Source organism: Mus pahari, chromosome 5 (assembly GCF_900095145.1).
Source record: "Mus pahari chromosome 5, PAHARI_EIJ_v1.1, whole genome shotgun sequence".
Taxonomy (NCBI): domain Eukaryota; kingdom Metazoa; phylum Chordata; class Mammalia; order Rodentia; family Muridae; genus Mus; species Mus pahari.
The window spans coordinates 58,533,867-58,555,301 of NC_034594.1; the positions used below are offsets into that span (position 1 = coordinate 58,533,867).

At 38.6% G+C, this 21,435-nt stretch overlaps 1 protein-coding gene across 4 annotated transcripts in view; it reads right to left on the reverse strand.

The window, feature by feature from the left end:
* Positions 1–13,878: 13,878 nt before the first annotated feature.
* Cul3 (cullin 3) overlaps positions 13,879–21,435 on the reverse strand; it is a 76,150-nt gene continuing 68,593 nt past the window's right edge. For 2 of the 4 annotated variants that reach the window (XM_021197336.2, XM_021197337.2), the window contains 3 exons: positions 21,171–21,357; positions 18,497–18,642; positions 13,879–16,223 (listed from right to left, as the gene is read on the reverse strand). In XM_021197336.2, the coding sequence (XP_021052995.1) occupies positions 16,092–16,223; positions 18,497–18,642; positions 21,171–21,357 (465 nt within the window). In that variant the 3' untranslated portion in view covers positions 13,879–16,091. The remainder of the gene's footprint in view (positions 16,224–18,496; positions 18,643–21,170; positions 21,358–21,435) is intronic. The other 2 variants (XM_029538351.1, XM_029538350.1) reach the window with 1 other exon arrangement.

A 21,435-nucleotide genomic window follows, 5' to 3' on the forward strand; every position in this document is an offset into this window, starting at 1 on the left:
AATTTGTGTTCTTGTGCCGTGGTCACTGATGTTTAGCTCTAGACTCAACCATCTCTTAAGCTCCTCTGAGGTAAGAGTTGTGTTTTTATGGCAATGGTGGCAAATGCTTTACTAGTCATTTCTCTGGTACTATCCCAATTTTAAAATGAACAAAATATCTGAACAGATGACTTATCAAAGACATACAAATGATGAGCATGTGAAGAGCTGCCCTATGTCATATGTAGCTAGGAAACTCCACATGTCTTTTAGGAAACAAACAAACAAACATGAATTGATGATAACAAAGGTAGACCAAGACACTGGGCAAAGTGAACTCTCTCTCTTACCCAATGCTTTCAGTCGCCATGAAAGGCACTTCAGCCGTGTCTTTTGAAGCTGAAGATATTCTTACCATATAATCCTGGGCATTTAACCAAATGAGCTGGAAGCCTATGCCCACACAAACCCTGTGCACTAACACTATAAGTTTTGCCCATAACTGCCAAACTTGAAAACCACTTAAGTGTCACTTAATTGATGAATAAAGACTGATCCCTCCTTGCTGTGGCGTACAGCACTATTCAATGACAAAGGAGTAAGCTATTCACGCATGAAAAGACATGTAGACTTTTAAAATGCATGTTGCTAATTGAGAGGAGCCAGTCTGAGAAAGCACCAGCTGCCTGGTATGACCATAGAGGCAGTAAAGGTGTAAACAGTTCTTTGGGTAGACGAGGGGAGGAGTAGAAGACAGAGTACAAGGGATTTATTTGCAGGGTAGTTAAGCTGTTCTCTACAACATTGTAATGGTAGATACAGGACAGTATGTATTTGTCAAAACCCATAGTAGGAGCAACAGGAGGGACTTTTGAGACATGATGGAATCCCAACAGTTCTGAACTAAGTAACGGATCAATCCATTCACAGGTTCATAATTTGATGGGCTATTGGAAACAGATAATAATTGGGAAGTAGGATCTAGTTTTCAAAAGGTCGGGCTATATTTTGTTGTTCTGCTGTCCTTTGCTGGCTGGTCATTACTGGGAAAGCAGGGTAGTCTGCTTTACCAGATGTCCAAGTGGAAATGGGTTAAACACCGAAACAGAGTCAAAATGGGCCCTTTTTGTAGCTGTTTGTATTACAAATGCTAATTATGCTCCCCAAAAAACTGCTTACAAAAGAATGTCTCCACATAGCATCTGGGAACCTGCCCCCAGTTGGTTCTGATTGGTAAATAGAGATGTCAACAGCCAATAACTGGGGAGGACAAAGAGGCCAGATTGGGACTGGGAGAAGGAGAAAGGGAGATCCACCAAGGGGAGTATGGAGGAGAGACAACATTTCTGAAAACATTGCAGGACAGAGAGGCACATGTGAAGGAGCAGGGAGGGAGAGCATAGAATTAGTAATAACTTGGAATTAACTGCATGGAGTTACTGGGCAGTGGCCCAGTTATTGTGCTGTTTAAGGCATATTAAAATATAAAGACTGTGTGTGTCTTTCATTCGGGGACATTAAACCATTGGGGTAGGTAGCAAACCTGCCAATGGGATTAATATTTATTTCTACTCTCTCTCTCTCTCTCTCTCTCTCTCTCTCTCTCTCTCTCTCTCTTTCTCTCTCGTTTTTTTGAGACACGGTTTTTCTGTGTAGCCCTGGCTGTCCTGGAACTCACTCTGTAGACCAGGCTGGCCTCAGATATCTGCCTACCTCTGCCTCCCAAGTGCTGTGATTAAAGGTGTGTGCCACCACTGCCCGGCTCACTTTTTCACTTTTTTGTCACAGTGATGGAAAACTAGTATGAGTAACTGTCATGAAAATCTGGAAAAAAAAAAAAAAAAAAAAAAAAAAAGGAATTGCACACGAATGTTTCTGTAGACATTTGCCAGGCAACTCTCTGTTCAGTTATGGTCCTTCTCTGGACATTGAAGTGCATTTTCAAATTTTATCACTATGCTGATTAGTGTCAACTTTCCAAATAGCTGGACTTTCTCAGTTTTTCCTATAAATCAGCTGAGCTGAATATACTATGTTCCTCTTTTCTTGTTAAAAACTCCAAACTCCTTACCTCACGTAGAACAACTGGATCTCTCAGTCTGCAGATCTCGTTCTCTCCTTCTCCCACGTGGGTCCTGGAGATAGAACTTAGACCACCAGGCTTGGCTACAGACGTCTGTATCTGTGGAGCCATTTCACTGGCCTTCTTAGAGGATGAAGGTTCAGACAGGGTCTCACTATGTAGAACATCTGGCTTTGAACTCAGAGCTCCACCTACTTCCATCCCCCAAGTATTGGAATTAAAGGTGTGCACCACCATGTCTGGCCCCCTTTGTTTAATTAAAAGTTTTCCCTTTGCCTTCATTGTAAACTCCTTTGTGGTTTTGGATCAGAGCTGATATAATCGTTAAGATGGTTGTATAAGTGTTTTCATGTATATAGGGGATTTTTTTTCCCTTCATTTCTCTAGATTTTTAAATTAGATATTTTCTTTGTTTACATTTGAAATGCTATCCCGAAAGTTCCCTATACCCTCCCCCGGCCCCTGCTCCCCTACCCACCCACTCCCACTTCTTGGCCCTGGCATTCCCCTGTGCTGGATCATAGAAAGTATGCAAGACCAAGGTGCCTCTCTTCCCAATGATGGCCGATTAGGATATAGGGGATTCTTGACAGCTACTGCTAAACCAATCTAAATCTATGTCAGCTCATCTCATTGCTTTTGGTTTTTCAAATGTAAGCATGGTAATTTGTCACATACAACAGCATGAAAATAATTAAGCTTTAAAAATTCTTCTCTAGACCAGTGACTCTTAACCTTCCTAATTCCTAGTTCTTTGGGCTGGAGGGATGGCTCAGAGGTTAGGAGCACTGACAGTTCTTCCAGAGGTCCTGAGTTCAATTCCCAGCAACCACATGGTGGCTTACAACCATCTGTAATAGGATCTAATACTCTCTTCTGATGTGTCTGAAGACAGCTACAGTATACTCACATACATAAAATAAATAAATCTTAAAAAACTTCCTCATCTTGTGGTGTTGCTACTTCATAACTTTAATTTTGCTGTTAAGAATCTTAATATAGGGGCTGGTGAGATGGCTAAGCGGGTAAGACCACTAATTGCTCTTCTAAAGGTCTTGAGTTCAAATCCCAGCAACCACATCTTGGCTCACAACCACCCATAATGAGATCTGATGCCCTCTTCTGGTGTGTCTGAAGACAGCAACAGATAGATTATATTATCTATATTAATATCAGAGATCCACCTCTATGTAAGGTATATCTATGTGACCCTTGTGAAAGTGTCATTTGACCCTCAGATTACTTCTCTAGATAGTAACTTGACATTTGTTTTCTAGTGATCACTTTTTAGGTAGTCCATTTTAAATGACTTGTACAACTATAGTAAAGGATAGACTTAAGTTTTTTATATTACATTGTGTGTATGTCAGCATTTATGTGTACCTGTGAACACATGCCATGGTGCATATGTAAAGGTCAGAGGACTTGTGGGAGCTGCTTCTAGTCTTCAACTGTATAGGTCCTGATAAGTGAACTCAGATCATCAGACACAGTAGCAAGCATCACTGCCACTGAGCCAAGACCCATGTTCTATGTTATAAAGCAACCGGAACAAAGAAACTGATCAATGTGAGAGAAATCTACATCTCTCTTGATGTTATGCTAATCAACACATATCACGTTATTAAAACAGAAGCTGTAAATCCCTCAGGTTCCCATTTGAAAGAAAGAATAAAGCATAACCTTATTTTAATGTTTATTTATCACAAAAAGTAAACATAATTAGTTTACTTGGTGTGATGCACTACATGACGGTTTCCTCACAATGCTTACATGCTAATCCCCAGAGCAGTAGGTGTGATTTAAACAATCTTGAGTAGGAAGATTATCCTGATTTACCTAGTTGGGACTGACATAATATCTCAGCACTCTCCAAAGAGGACACAGGCAGGGTAAGGGTCAGACAGAGAGGTGGGGTAGAAAGAGAGGAGGACAGAGGTGAAGATGGTACATGGCTCTACTCTGAGGCAGTGGAGGTTGGAGACTGTAGAAAAGCCAGTGAAGGAAAAAGCATGAATTCTCTCCTCACTCCTCCACAGGTACAAGGGAAAGACAACCTGCGGGGTAGTAATTTTCACCATGTGACACAGTAAGATTAGGAAAAACAGTACGGAAAGTGTGAGGGGCTAGTCCACCCAACAACTCAGGGGAATCTGTGTTCTACATAGGAAATAACGCATTCTACTGGATAAATAAATCAACTGAACACAATTATAATATCATATAGACACTTATCTTTTATAACTGGTATGCTATGAAGACGGAGTTATGCTAAAGTCGAGAAATGCAAATGTTTGTGAATACTTACATGTCAGAGTTTTCAGCAGGAAACACTAATTAGTAGATGAACTAAAGTGACTAAGGAATCAGATTCCTCACAGGAACCAGGAGGCTCCATTTGGAAGTGGTACCCGTTAGACTCCCAAGTTCTTTTCTCTATGATGAGAATACATTTTAGTTTGTTCCAGTTACTATGACAAAATGCCAAAACCTGAAAAACTTCAACAGAAAATTGCTGAGCTTCTAGAAGGTGGATCAATGTTAAGGTACAGGCAGGGGTAGTACTCACAGGATGCTTCATATAGGATGTCCGCCTGCAGTGTCCTTACAGGTTCTGTCCTCATAACCCCCTTTTCAAAGACCCTAAAAATGCAAACGCCTTGGAGATCAGGCTTCAACACAGGAATTTCTAGAGAAGACAAATCTGGTAGGGTGGATATATCCTGTGGGCACACACGTTCTCTAAAGAAGCTACCTCCCTGTACTGGCTAGCTTTGTGTCTACTTGACACAGCTGGAGTTATCACAGAGAAAGGAGCTTTAGTTGGGGAAATGCCTCCATGAGATCCAGCTGTGGGGCATTTCCTCAATTAGTGATCAAGGGGGGAGGGCCCCTTGTGGGTGGGACCANGGGGGGAGGGCCCCTTGTGGGTGGGACCACCCCTGGGCTGGTAGTCTTGGATTCTATAAGAGAGCAGGCTGAGCAAGCCAGGGGAGGCAAGCCAGTAAAGAACATCCCTCCATGGCTTCTGCATTAGCTCCTGCTTCCTGACCTGCTTGAGTTCCAATCCTGAATCCTTTGGTGATCAACAGCAATGTGGAAATGTAAGTGGAATAAACCCTTTCCTCCCCAACTTGCTTCTTGGTCATGATGTTTGTGCAGGAATAGAAACCCTAAGACACTCCCTTAAGCTGTTTCAGCTTAGCTGGAAACTAGATGAATACATATAACCAGAAGTAAAACAAGCAAATAAGAGGGAATGCCAGTGAGATAATGTCTGAAAGGAAGTTTTTATAGGAGAGTTAGTGTTGGGAGAGGAAGTTTATGAAGGTCATAAGACATGAGCCACATAAAGGTCCAGCTTTCTGTTTAGGGCAATAGAATTCCCCTTTATATCTCCATCACTCCACCTCCTTCTGTTTTCTATTTGTCTACCAACCACCACACCACACTCCAGTTGTCTTCATTTTCAACTGACTCTACAAAGCTTCTCCTTTTATTGCCATACAGCCTAGCAGAGATGCTCTTTGCCCAGAGGTTATTTTTGTTTTATTTTATACCTCTGTCTACATTTAGGTCTCAGCCTATACACTACCTCTTCCGAAAGCAAACATTTCCTAACCACGGATGCCACTGTGGTCTACTGTCACTCTTCATGTCCTTTGCACAACCCTTCAGAAAACACACTCTTTCATGTACTTCTTTCCATGCTTACTACTCATTTCTCCATCCGTAATGGGTGCTTTGTAATGACAATCTTTCTGATTTTATTCACTATACTTTCCAGGTCTTAGAACAACAGTAGCATAGTAAGTCATATAAACACCAAGAGATACCGCAATATCTTACTTTTCTCTATTTATAATAACTGAAGTGTGATTTTAAAACCACACAAAGCCCTAAAGTTTACACATAGCTAGTGATATTCCAAACAAACTTGTCTTTTCCTACACATAGGAGAGGTTTGTTCCTGGAGACCTGGAAAGTAGCATTGCTTTTGGGTTGCAAGATGGTTAATCTTCCTAATTTTCTACTAATTAAGCGTCTCAGAGGCTTCCCCTAACCCCTTTTCTCTCTACTTTTTTCCTAAGATTTATTTATTATATGTAAGTACACTGTAGCTATCTTCAGACACCCCAGAAGAGGGCATCAGATCTCATTGTGAGCCACCATGTTGTTGCTGGAATTTGAACTCAGGACCTTTGGATTGAACGTCAGTGCTCTTAACTGCTGAACCATCTTTCCAGCCCTTCTATCTATTCTCAATACCTGTCAGTCTGGGTATAAGAGACAGATTCAAAGAGTAAATTCACCACAGCAAGTGTAGCATGGAGGGTTACTATTCAGATGATTTAACGTGAGTATTTAAGCTTCTATGGGAGAATAACCATGAAACGAAATAATTCTGCTGGGTACTCTACAATTTAGGCAGAGTTCTTACGGTCAAATCCACAAACATGCTGGGGTTCAGACCTGTGTGAAAAGGGTGTGCAAGGAGGACCTGCTTACTCCTGCTCACAGACAAGTGGGAATAATCCTGTCAGAAGCTGGGAAGTCAGACTGTGGGGAGGTGTGGAGATAGGTAACACAATGGGATCAAGGTCTGAACAGATACTATCTTAGGTTTTAACTGCTATCAAGAGGCATCATGGCCACAGAGTCTCTTATAAAGGACATTTAATCAGGGCTGGCTTACAGTTTCAGAGGGTTAGTCCATTATCATCATGGCAGGGAGAATGGCAGCATATAGGCAGACATTGTACTAGAGTAGAAGCTGAGAGCCCTACATTTTAATCTGCGGGCAGCAGGAGACTGTGACACACTGGGCATAGCTTGAGCATAGATGACCTCAAAGCCCACCCCTACAGTGACACACTTCCTACATCAAGGCTCCTAATAGTGCCACTCCCTAAGACCAAGCATTTAAATACATGGGTCTATGGGGGTTCAAATCTATTCACATCACCACATTTTCTATGCTGGGAAGAGCTTGGTGAACAAAGTCTAAAGTTTTGGGTCAGTGGAAACAGCCAGTGAGTTGACAGAAGGGATTTGGCCTGCAGAAGGAGTGGGGGTATCTTTGCAGACATTGCTGGCATCAGGTGATAGAGACACTACATCCTGCTAACCTAGAGGGGTTCCTTGAATGGTCTTACACAGGCAGCTCCAAAAGCTGCAAGGAACAAAAGTCACACAGCCATTTTACTAGAGCTGCTGCTTGCCATGCCTGCATGTATGCGTGTATGTGTTAGGTCTAGAAGGGGATGCAGCCGTAGCAATTTGGCTGGTAGTATCACATAAGCTGCTGAACCTACATTAAGGGCTTAAGAAAACCAGAGCTAGGGCTGGAGAGATAGCATGTCAAGGACCTGCCTGGGTTTGCTTCCAGCAACTACTTAGTGATTAACAACTACCTGTAACTCTAGTTACATGGGATGACTCCTGGCCTCTGGTGGCACTTCACACACATGGTGCAGACACAGAAATAAAGATCAATAAGCCTTTACAGGGCTACAGAAAGGTTCTTCCTGCACTTGGACTTTAAATGACACCCACAAAGACTGATGATTCTTTCAGCTGCATGTGTAGCCCATTCCCTTTCCCAGGTCCCAGGTGCACAGCACAGTGGTCTCTGGCTTCAGAAATGGCAAGGTTCCACCTGGGCCTCTTGATCCCCCTCTCTCAAATTGATCAATTTCCCTGTGCATTTAAAACTACTCCAAAAAGAAGGTCTATTAAAAATAAGTACAAAAAAAACAAACAAAACCAACTCCCACCTCCAAAAAAAAAAAAAAAAAAAAAAAAAAAAAAAAACAAAAACCCAACAAAACTACTTAACACCTCCTCCTAAGATGGTAAACGTTTTTACAACTTCTCACAACAAAAACTTTTCCGTGACATCATTNCTATTAAAAATAAGTACAAAAAAAACAAACAAAAAAAAAAAATCCAACCACACAAAAAAAAAAAAAAAAAAAAAAAAAAAAAAAAAAAACCAAAACAAAAACCCAACAAAACTACTTAACACCTCCTCCTAAGATGGTAAACGTTTTTACAACTTCTCACAACAAAAACTTTTCCGTGACATCATTTTCTCCCACATTCCAGGTACTGTTGTTCAGAGTCAACATTCTCATCATGGCCATTTCTTAACCTCAGCAGTTCTCAGTCTTCACCTGGAGACTGAGGACATAGTCACACCGCAATGCTCCACAGCACTTCATTCATAACCCTTGCAATGGTGTGAAGGCTGTGGCCCTCCCTGTGAGCTTCACATCTTGTCTGTCCCATGCCACCTGTCTCGAATTGTGTACCTGGGATGCCCTCCTGTCTTCTTTCTCTGGCCAGAACTTACTTTTCTCATACTGACAGGAGTTACTCAAGGCCTATTTCAAAGCATCACCTTTTCATTAAAACCCACTCCTGTCATCTTATCTAAAGTAACAACTTACCCCTTCCACCATGCTACTCCTCGCCCCTTTGAGCTCTTCGTTTGTCATCGCAGCACAAAATTCTGCACATGCTTGTCATTCTGAGCATGCTCTTCTTGTGCAAGGCCTTTTCTCTACTTTGTTCCCTGTTGAATCTCCAGTACCTAAAATTCTATCTAATGAAAGAATGTACTTGACAGGGTGAAATGAATTTTATGGAAAAACTGGATGTTACTGTAATTTATATTTCACTACATTCATATCCTTTAAAATTAGACTGTATATAAAATGCATAAATCAAATAACAGACTGGGGATGTTTATTTTACAAGAGTCCAGTTATGTCTAGGAGTCCACACACCACCAGCAGAGGTAACTTCCAAAAATAGAGCTGTTTGTATGCTATATGTGTTTGGACATATAAAGAACGAACTAGAATTTGGTGAGAATCACCTGCACTCTATGGTCTTTTTTACTTCCCTCCTTCCAAGTCCCTTATAAATCTGGGTTGAACTTTATATTAAGGTAAGGAATTAGAATCCAATCTAGAGAGACTACACAAATTAGTAACTATATAATTTATAGTTACCTAAAACTGGTATCAGAAATGACAGGATTATAAATCATATCAATCTTTGGCTGCAATTGATAAAACATGTTTTTATACAGATGCAGATGTTTGTAGTATATATATATATTTAAGCACAAGGAGGTATCCAAACCATAAAATTTGATGACACAAGTAACAATGGTTAACTTGCATACTTTTCTTAGTAAACAAATTTACTATGACATTCTAGGTATGTGGCTTTATAGGTTTGTGCACTTTTTTTTTTTTTGCCTTTGTAGAATTGGTCGGTATTTCATAATGGTTTCTTAACCAACTTAAAAAAAAACTAGGGCTTAAAGTCATTTTATTATTGTCTGATAATGAACTATATACGTAACAAAACATAGTAAAAAAATCCCTTTCCCCATCAGTTAGTTATCTAGTAACCTTTAAAATCATGTCTCTAGTCATGCATATACAAGCAAGCACACCCAGGCCAAAGGTGACAAGGTGTGCAAATGCACTGACACAAAACTGGACTCAGTATCATTGTTTTGTAACTATTTTAACTCCTCACATTTGGTCACATTGACTATAAAGATCAGGAAAAATGAGACAAGGTATATATATATATATATATATATATATATATATATATATATATATATATATAAAATTATTATACAAAGTTTACTGAAGAGGGCATCAGATCTCATTACAGGTAATTGTGAGCCACTATGTGGTTGCTGGGATTTGAACTCAGGACCTTTGGAAGAGCAGTCAGTGTTCTTACCCGCTGAACCATCTCGCCAGCCCCCTTAATCTAGTTTTATAATCTCTAGGTGATAAGGTCAGTTGATCAGAGCATAATATGGTAAGGATAGTGGGCAGCTTAGGCTCAGATTCACTTTATGCAAATGAGAGCACCCAACCCATTTAGTGTTTCATAAATGACCATTGCTATCCTTAATGGGTAAGAAGTCAGTTATTGAAAACTGATTAGCAGATACCATACCTAAAAGCTATAGAGCACGCTATTCCTTAGTAAACCAAAACTTCAATCTTCTAGAAGAGGACACAGATGGAAAATAACCTCCCATGAGAGTTACAGTGCCACCTGCTCCCAGACTGCCACCAGATCCAGAGGCTTGGAGAAGTCATGAGAAGTAAACACCAGGCTGTGCCTGAGAACAGGAGTCACTATTGGGAAGTCTATAAAGGGCAGGTACATCCTGAGAGGGCAACAGCTAGGGGGAAGTCTGATTCATTAACTTTGAAAACTGGAATTCGGTTTTCAGAGCTTGCAGGTTTTATATACTTAGATTATGCAATGTTTGTGCCAATGTGAGGAGGGAACAGACACATTTTAACCCTTTACTGGATAATTCTATGAATGAACTACTGAAAAACCCAAAACTTACACTGGGGAATTAGGGAATCAAGAATCCTGAATTCTTCAGGCAGTTATCTTAATGTTAGATTACATAGACAATATTCAAACCAAGACTAAAAAGTGGGACAATTCCAAACTCACATCAATAGGCACTTGCTCTTGACTCATCTAATACTGCTGCCTAAACTGGTACTTGTAGGAGAAAAGTCACCAAACTCCAAATGCGGGGTTTCTAAGTTCATTTTCTCTTAGTGACAAGGCCTATCTGAGACCACAGGTTGCTACTTTTCTATGGAGGCAATATGGTAGACTAACAATAGTTTGGCTATGAGGCATGTGACCTGTGACCATGAGCCCATTTTCTTACAAACATACTTTGCCTTGAGAAACAGTTATAGCCAGCTGAAGTTTAAATACAAAATACTAAAGCATCTTACAACTTATTAACTTTAGCTAATTAATGAAACTGGGAGTTCGTGTAACACAACTGTAAAACAATGGCTCCCCTAGTTGTCCCCCAGTTTCACCTTGTACCTATAAGGCCATAATCTTCACAAGGGAACCCCTCCTCAAATAAAAAGGTTCCCCTAGGTTCTGGTGTGCACTTAGGAGAAACACCAGCAAGGCCTGGCTACTTTTCTTGAACTGTTTTTTATTCTTGAGCACTCATCTATAAGCCTGGTGAGAACCTTGACTGCCTTGAAAACGGACTCTGTTCCTTTAATGAGTCAAGTCAAATGAATATAGATGCCTTCCAACAAGAATATGGATTTCTGCTTAAGAAATGCTTTTCTTATAAATGATGCAAAAAGTGTTTGTGGGCAATCTCTTGAGGGGACTTTCTGAAACTGGGTCCAGATCTTGCCCAGCCTCTCCTCTTCATTTAGATGTTCTAATCTCCATGTCTTCCTGCTTTGTGGTACACACATGCTGTGCCTCTTGCAAGAGCTACATTGGAACAGAGTGAATTGTTTTGTAACACTCTACATCATACATATTTCGCAGCCCTGTTTCATCTATAATTCTACATCAAGCTAGTAGGTCTATAGGCTAACACACAGAAAATATTAACTTCACAGGATTGATATCTGATATTATTTTTTTGCAAATAACAGCATATATCATATATAGTAATATGCACATTATAATATTGCTCCATGCTGTTCCAGTATCAGGAACACCAATAAGCCAACATAAACCAACCAAACTATATGCCAAGAAAAATCTTAAGATCCAAATTCAATTTGCACTGCCCACTCTGTACAACACTGTTCTTAGAGATGGTACATGAACAGTCATTAAAAACACAGGCTTTGCTGGGCAATAGTAGCACACGCCTTTAATTCCAGCACTTGGGAGGCTGAGGCAGGCGGATTTCTGAGTTCTAGGCCAGCTTGGTCTACAGAGTGAATTCCCCTACAGCCAGGGCTATACAGAGAAACCCTGTCTCAAAAAGCCAAACAAACAAAAACAAAAACAACCTAACACAACCCCACAGGCTTTAGAGTGTCTGAATTCCAGCACTGTCCTATTAGTGAGACTTTGCACATCTCCCCCCACCCCTCAGGCTCTGTTTGTTTTTTAAACCAGTAAAGTTTCTAGAAGATCCAATGATCTAAGCTAACAGCAAGCTTTTGCATTTATCCTTTGCTTTAATGCATTTAAATTTTAATGCTACAGCCGGGCAGTGGTGGTGCATGCCTTTAATCCCAGCACTTGAGGGTGAACTGTCTTGTACGTGTTTTTGTTTCATGATGTCTGAGTTTTATTATAGATTTTAATTTAGGAAGCTGAATGTTTCTAAGACTTGTAGCTACCTGCTCATGGTAAAGCACATCTTGAATTTATCACATCCACCACACCAGATTCTAATTGTCACTCAGCAATCATAACAAATAATCTGGAGACTTGGGATTTTAATTTTTCACAATTCAAGAACTGTGCACATTAAAACTTTATGCTCTAAGACCTGTACTTTATTAGAATGCTTAAACTTTACTTCATTAACTAGAAACACAGCACACAAACTTGGAGCTCCTCATATATTGTAAGTCATTTCACTGCGGCCCCCTCAGGATCAAGTTAGACCCAAATATTAAGGAAGAAATTACTTAAGTCTTGTTTATATATGTGCCATTTCTTTTTTTTTTTTTTAAGATTTATTTATTTATTATATGTAAGTACACTGTAGCTGTCTTCAGACACTCCAGAAGAGGGCGCCAGATCACATTACGGATGGTTGTGAGCCACCATGTGGTCGCTGGGATTTGAACTCAGGACCTTCGGAAGAGCAGTCGGGTGCTCTTACCTGCTGAGCCATCTCACTATATGCGCCATTTCTATGAACATTACATGAAGCTTTGCTCAATTTCTTCTAGGAGCTAGCTTTATGACGATTCACTGTCATTTTGTGTCCTATACCTACTGGAAAACTGACTTGGAATGGAAAACCATGCAAAAAGGAAAAAAAAAATTAAGTGTAGATCTTAACCACTTACCTTGTGATCCTTACACTAAGAAATTTAGAGTATCTGATCCTTTAAATAGACACGTTCCAAAACAGCAGCCACCATCATCCTTGCTTCTTGCCTAGTGTTGTTATCAGCAAATATGGGCCAACAAAAACATGCAGAATTCCATACTGAGATACATTTCATCATCCACTGCTTCATGCAAATGATGTACACAATGACAGATTTAAATGGAAAACCATATATATCCATTTGCAACCCAAGACGCAGACATAAACTCCAGAATCAAACCAAGGTTTAAATATTGGCTTGGCCATTTTACCTTACATAATGGTTAAGTAAGAGGACACGACAACTAAATAAGCATCAGAAAGAGTTCACAAGTGACTGCACACAGTAAACACCTGTGTGACTTCTCAGGACTAGAAATAATTTAGTTTCACTTAGATTTTCCATTCTTATCAATAGAACATATAATATTTACTGCATAAAGAAGTACCATATAGTGCAAAACATAATACAAAGGCTTTCCTTCTAAGATGAGAGAACCTTATGGTGTGTAAAACACGTAACATGAAAAATTAGGCTACTCTCAAAAGGGCAGTAGACAGACAAGGACAAGATACTGTATCATTTGTTCAAAGTGGATATTCAAAATTAACCTGAAAAAGACATTGTGTAGACTTAATATACTAAAATTTAGACCCAAATAGAGAAATTAAGGTGTGAGGGTGCTAGTTTCTGGAAATGTACACATTATCTGTAGAGCATTGCTTCTTACCTAAGCCTGTCTGTCTGTCCTGCATACTGAGGAAACTAACGTCACCACTACTTCACTGCTCTCGAGAATCTCACTGCAAAGGCATATTAGCATTTTCCAGATCTTGAACCAGTGCCTTCCTGCCCTGTGCTCACAATGCCCCACACATGCATCCCTTTAATTCCATTTGTAGTTCACTGACATAAAGAATCTTTGGAATTACAACCATACTTTTTATTTTGTGAAGCTGTTTCCTAATTGTAATAAATTTTCAATATTTAAATGACAAATAAAAAATGCTGTCCCACAAAGAATGACAGCAAAGAATAACTTAACAATTAATGACATAATTTTTTATAGCTGGAAAAATTATCTTTCCTAAAATTCAAGTCACAAAAAAGGATCTCATCACATTATTCTTTTAAAACATTTAGAAGATAAAAATGTCAATGACCTATTGCTGAGAAATATCAAATGCATCACATGAATTTTGTAAGGTAGCAGAGCTAGCATTGCCCAACAAATACATCTACTTTAACTCAGAAGCAAGCACCTACCAGAACAAATAGCAAACCTCTATGTCCCTACATATACATTAGACCCAATCTATACAGCTGAGCTGTCTTTACTTCCAAACTGTTAAAAGTAGCTTCCTTAGTAAAAATTCTATTTACACCAGAAAGCAATTCATCAGTGTTCCACCGTACCTGTGCAAGTACAGCAAGGTGTATGAGAACCTGTCCATACTGGCCACACCTTCACTGTTTCATGTAAAGGTGGAGAACATGTAGAGATTAAGATCATAAGACTTAAAATCAACAATACATATAAAAGCAAATTTAAATGCAATAAAGCAAGTCTAAGAGGAAAATTATAATCCAAGACGCATGGGGAAAATATTTATGTGGAGCTTTTAATCCATATTAGAATTCAGTAATTGTAACTTCATAAATTTAACAGAAACCATCTTCTGAGACATACATTCTAATAAGTATATCAACAGTATTGATATTCAATGGAGAATTGGTTACTTGAATTCAGTAACATTTCATTTTTCTGACAGAAATCTAGTGGTTTTCCCCAATTACATATCTAAAACATTATCTTGTAAGAAAAAAAAGGAACAAAATTAAATAAAATGGAAGATAAAAATACTCTGAAGTTAAAGCAAAACTATAATCCTTGGCAGATCAATCAGGTAGAAAACTTCAGTGATAGTTGGAAGCACAGAGTAACGGACACACAATCTTCAGCACAAAGCACATCTTTGAAAACATGAAAACGACTCTTCAGAGGACAATGGATAGCTAAATATCCACGTTTGAAAAATATTGCTTAATCACTTTCTAAAACACAGCTGCAAGAACTGAATTATTCCTTCAAACTATCAAGGTACTCTATTTATTGCATCTTTAGATTGCATTTTGAAACAATGTGTACCACAGCTTCACCAAAATATATATTTAAACTGTGTGTGTGGGGTGGGGGATATATTTATAAACAAATGGTAGAATGGATGGATGTGCTTTTCAAAGGAACTGAATTAAATAGAACCAGCTGCCACCTTTGTGCTCTGACATACTTGAGTTAGTGTGTATGTGAATACTAAATTCATTTGTCTACAATAAATGAAATAAAACCACCACCCTATACAATCCACTATTAGCAGTAAGTACAACAGCAAAAAAATTATTGTACAATTTATACATACTAAAATATTTTCTTTCTCTAGAAATAACTCAGAGCAAAACCTAATCATCTTAGAACTTATTTTGGAAAACCTCAGATTACAATAGAGAAAAACAAGTCAGGGTATGTATTGATGTCCAAACAAAGGTCCTTGGTCATAAGGCTGTGAGACTAGTAAGTGCAGTGGTAGGATAAAGCATGCGCCAATTGTACGCCTGGGTCTTTGTATATGTATCAAACCTCTAAACAATACCAGCTAAGGAAATGTCACAAGCAGAGCAAGATAACTGGGAATTTTGCATCTCTTTTGCCATTCTTGCTATCCAACTTACACAATGCGCAAAGTGCTAATAAGCAACACTACAGAAACACATTTACATCAACACTGAAGACCTGGGGAAATGAAATCCAACAATTTTATTTTAATGAGCTGTGTTTTCTAAATTTGTTTTATTTTTTTCCTGTTTTCATACAATATTGAAAACAAAACGCGGCACATTCACATTTTCCCGAGGAACTGTAAAGATGATCTCTACAGGGATAACGTTGGAAAGCCTGAAGCTCAATCAACTGATGTTGAAAACTCTCAGAGGGAGTAGAGGCTTGATCTGAGTGGTCTATAACATGTACTGCAATTTAACAGAAGAGATGGTCGTCTTAATAGTATGATTTAAAAGAACTTCCCAGTCCATGCGAAGAGTACAGTCCAAGAATAAATCAAATTTCTGAATGCATTTTATGCTACGTATGTGTATACTTTGCGATCCTCAGGTGTTCGTGCCAAATATTCTCTCTCAATAAGTCCTTCAATACGTTTCTTAATAACAACTGGACTTGGTAAGAATCGAGCCTTCAGTTGCTGAGTTACCTAAAAAGAAAAAGTAAAGTCTAATTTTTAACTAAAACACTTCCACATAGACAAAAATCCCTATCTTTTTACTAGAGCTGACATGCCATTTAAAGCTGAAAAACTTAGTGGATGTACACCTGAATTAAAAAAAGTTAGATGCACCAAGCATGGTGCCTAATACCTATAATCTTAGTACTTGGGGATGTACTAAGACAAGAACTAGACAAGAAAAAGTACAAAAATTTTAAAGTTTTTACTTGAAAATTTAATGGATGTTTAAAAACATACTTCCTTGTGTCAAAATATAGGTGCTAAAGAGGATTAGTTAGATTTCAGTATTCTGAATACATACCAGCATATAGTTTAATCATGTTGATGATATTATTAACTTCTGGGTTGCCTTTCCAGTTTACAGAACCTGGCAGGATAGCTAAGACAGCCGGGCATGTAGCTCAGTTGGTACCCTGCTTGCCCAGCATGCACAAAGCCCTGGGTTCTGTCCCCAGCACGGATACATCAGTCATGCTGGTGCACACCTGTGGACCCAGCACTCCAAAGGCAGAAGCTTCATCTTCTGCTTCCTGGTGCTCAGGGCTAGGCAGGGCAGCACAAGACCCTGTCTCAGGGAAAATGGGAGAAATGGAGAGAGCTGCAGCTCTGGTGCTCCAAGGACTGAAAACTCCAGGTTGTGTGGAGTTTTCAGCAAAAGCCCTGGATCCAGATTGCCTGGACTTATCATCTCAGTCCAGCTCTGGGATCTCAGAGATGAGTTAACAGATAAAATCCTTTTCAGCAATGGCACCCAGTATTAAGAGCAACTTCTAGCATTCTTTGCTCTAGCTGCAGTCAGATCTTAAGTATGGTGCTACCAGTAAAGCGTTCACTGTAGCAGCCAGTCTGTTAATCATAATATTCATCTACACACACACACACACACACACACACACACACACACACACACACACACACACACAAACACACAGGGGGGGATTTTTAACTGCAATGTAGGCTGTTTTATTTTATAAAGGAAATAAAGTTGGTATTAATAATTAGTGACAGAACCAGAGGGAATCTAAACCTTTGTCCTCAAAGCTCATGGTCATTTCAATAATCCACCCTGACTTATCATCCACCCTATGAGCCAGATTTTTTTACTCTTGTTAATCAAGGCTATTTTCCAACATGCAATTATTGGAAATACTTTGAAATGTCAAATTTTAGCACTCAATTATGCCAACTACAATCTATCATCCTTCCATAATTACCATCCTAGAACCAAAATCCTTGCTATTGGCAGGTAGTTCTTTTCCAATGCCTCTCTGCATTCTCAAACTGCACTTAATCAACCTACTTATTCAGAGAATAAGTAACAACAACAAAAATCGTGCTACCACCCACTTGAAACTGCCAATCCTTAACTCTATCTTACAGACTGTGAATAGACTTTACATTTATTCTCCTTCCTTGCGAAGTCTAAATTTCAATCAACTCTCAAAAGCAACTTCAACTCTGGATTTGAACACATTCCATAATCACCTAAGCAGAGTCTGTTAAAGGCCAGATTGCTGACTCTAGAATTTCTGATTCAGTTAAGTCTGGTTGCAGCAGGAACCTTTACTTTTAAGACTTGTGACATTAGCACAGCTGGTTCACGGTTTCTTCTCAGTGTCATTCATTAAGCATTCTTATTGCTCCCAAATATGAAATTGTAGGGCTCTTTCTTATTGTTTTTGTTATTTCCTATGGTACTCCTGAGCAATTTAATATAGACTCAGTTCTGACTATATTTCCATACAATGTTGAGTTCCCAATTCAATGTCTGACCTTCTCAATTTCTTACTGACTTTCAGTGCCACCATCGATTCCTGCCTGTGCATATGCCAGTATACAATAAAGTCAACTGTCCAATTATTAAAATATGGCCCACAGAAGCACACTATTCTCTCTTACTCTGTAGTTAAGGGGCTCAACTTCTGTCTACTCACTCAAGCCAGAAACCCAGGAGGCTAAACTCATCCTTCTCAATTGCCGTAATTGTTTAATGAACTGCCAGCTCTACTTCTCAAATCTTAACTATGTTAACCACTTCTCATGAGTATTGGTTCCCTAAGTTATGAAAAGAAGCTCCTCTCTCTTTCCAAAAAAAAAAAAGGGTAAGTACTAATGTTCAGAAATACAAGTGTTTTGTTTATAGAGCTATATTGATATACAGGTTTTTATGTACAATATTTTGCTCTTGGTGAGCAGTGTTGTGTGACAGTGATGTTGACCCAAGCTTCAAGTGTTCTTACCTCTGCTACTAAAACATTGTGCTGCATCTTCTTCCTAGACTTCATTATTCGCACTATAGCAGCTTCTATCTCATGTTTTCTGTCATCATCTACTTTCTGTCTTGTTTCTTTCCTTTCTGGGTCGGATTCACCTTGTTTGGCTGCAACTAAAATAGAAATAAAACCATTTATCATAAAAGTGATTAAAAATTTGGCTTATAATAAAATGTAAAATAATTTAGTATTATTTAGAGGAAAAAATCCATCTCAACTAGAGTATGCACACAATTAAACACACAATAAGCAAACATGCTCACCTCAATTAAGAATTATTCTTTTGCAAAATTACAAGTTAAATTTCAGAGGGGAAGAATAAAGTCCTTAAATAAAAACCAACAAAAACAAAACAAAACAAAACAAGAGGCTCATTATATGCCTCTGGTTAGCCTAGAACCCACTACTTAGACGAGTATGTCTTCAAACTCAAAAGTTTCACCTGCTTTGGCCTCCTAAATTCTGGGACTAAAATTGTGCTGGATACATGCCTGGCTGACTAGAATAATTCCTATCCTAGAAGAACGAGGTAGTGGGTATCTTCAGTGGTAACATTAGTAGTACACAATTTACAAACTGTCCGGGACTTTCAGACATCAAATCTTACTTTCCATCTCGGCTTCCAAGTTTTATTTCAACAAAAATATTTCAGACAGGCAAGCATCTGTTGTCTCTAATTCATAAAACACTGTAAGAGATGGCAGGTGTTGTCAAGATCCTATCAGTTAAACAATAAAAAAGCATCACTGAGGTATCAGAAAGGGAAATACTGCTCTGTAGCCTTGCCGATCTCCTTGGAATTTATTGCCTAACAAAATTCTTTTCATGATTTCATCATTATATTCACAATTTATTCCAAACTTTAGTAAAGTCTCACTTAGTCCTTTTATTGTGTTTCATGTAACCAGTAACAGACAAATAAATAACTAATGTACAACTATTCTGTAAGTGATGTAGCAAACAACAAAACCATTAGTTGTACTATTTGGTCCTTTAAGGAGAAAGGTATGAAACTTTTTGAATCAAAGCAGAAAATCTCAAAGAAACATGGCTGACTATGCAGACATAGACATGAGATACAAGATTTATAATTTATAAGATTATTCTGGTATGCAAAACCATTTAGCTACTTAGTTTCTTGGTTAAGAATACTGCTTTCAGACACCGATATAGCTATCTCTTGAAAGGCTATGCCAGTGCCCGGCAAATATAGAAGTGAATGCCCACCGTTATCTATAGGATAGAACACAGAGACCCCAATGGAGGTGCCAGAGAAAATACCCAAGGAACTGAAGGGGTCTGCAACCCTATAGGTGAAACAACAATATGAACTAATCAGTACCCTCAGAGCTCGTGTCTCTAGCTGCATATATAGCAGAAGATGGTCTAGTCAGCCATCGTTGGGAAGAGAGGCCCCTTGGTCTTGCAAACTTTATATGCCCCATACAGGGGAATGCCAGGGCCAAGAAGTGGGAGTGAGTGGGCAGGGGAGCGGGGGGAGGGGGGATATAGGGGTCATTCGGGATAGCGTTTGAAATATAAATGAAGAAAATATCTAATAAAATAATTTAAAAAAATACTGCTTTCAGGCTGAAGAAATGGTTCAGCGGTTAAGAGCACTGACTGCTCTTCCAGAGGTCCTGAGTTCAATTCCTAGTAATCGCATGGTGGCTCACAACCATCTGTAATATGATCCAATACCTTCCTTCTTCTGATGTGTCTGAAGAGACAGTGTACTCACATACATAAAATAAATAAATCTTAAAAAAAAAAAAAAAGGCACTCAATCCCGGATTATAGTCCCAGTATCTTATATATCTACCTGTCTATCTATCCACCCACCCACCCATCCATCTATCCTAATGTCTCTTTCTCAGACACACACAGAAACACACGCATAAGGAAAAAAAATGCATTCAGTATTATCTAAGGAAAAAAGTAAAAGCTAATAAAAATAATCGACACAAAGAATTATTTCCCATCTATGTTCAATGAAAAAAAAAAAAAAAAAAGGGAAGGTATGGGTTTAGATTAAAATAAAATTTAAGTGGCAACATGAAAACACTGAAAGAATCAGAGCCCTGAAAGCTCAGATACAAAAGAAATCATCAAGACATTAGAGAAAATAGAAATAGAGATATTATTTTTCTTGAGTGTGATACTGTACTTGAATGATGTAGAAAAACACCTTACTTCAAAGAGATGTGCCTTCTGAGGTGAGTTTGTCTGTACTAATATTAACTTTGAAACCAGGTAGTAGAATGCTTTAATTCTAAACAATAAAGGAAAAAACAAAAACCCCAAAATCAAACCAAACCAAACCAAACCAAACCAAAAATCCAGGAAGGCTTTCTGCCATTTACAAACAGAAAATAAAAAACCTTAAACTGATTAAATATACTGAATAATATTTTTAACATCAACATGAGAGGCTTTACTAAAAATTGTTCACAACGGTAATACTTATGCTTTTAAAGGCAATACTGGCTTTACAATTCCAAAACTTACCCTTCTTAGGACCAAGCATATTTTTTGTTAACAATGAAACTACTACTTTTTAGGAGGAAGAAATCCAACAGATGCAAAACTTTCCTATGTAAAATATACATAATTTTAAAGAGGAAAAGTTAATTCCAGGTACCTGTTTGAATCTTGACTCTGTGTAGTTTGGATGTGAATTGATCATTAACTGTAAATATGTGGCCACTTTCTATCTCCTTGGACTTGGGTTCTTTTGTGAGGACCCGTTGGGTTGGTTTACCACAGGCGAGGGACTGGAGGGCTCTAACAAGTTCTCTTTCAGGGATATCTGTCTCCTGTTGAATTTCCTGAAAATTTCATTAGGTTTAACATAATTAGATTTTCTCCACAAAGATTAAAAGTACATTAGTTAATCAGTAAATAAG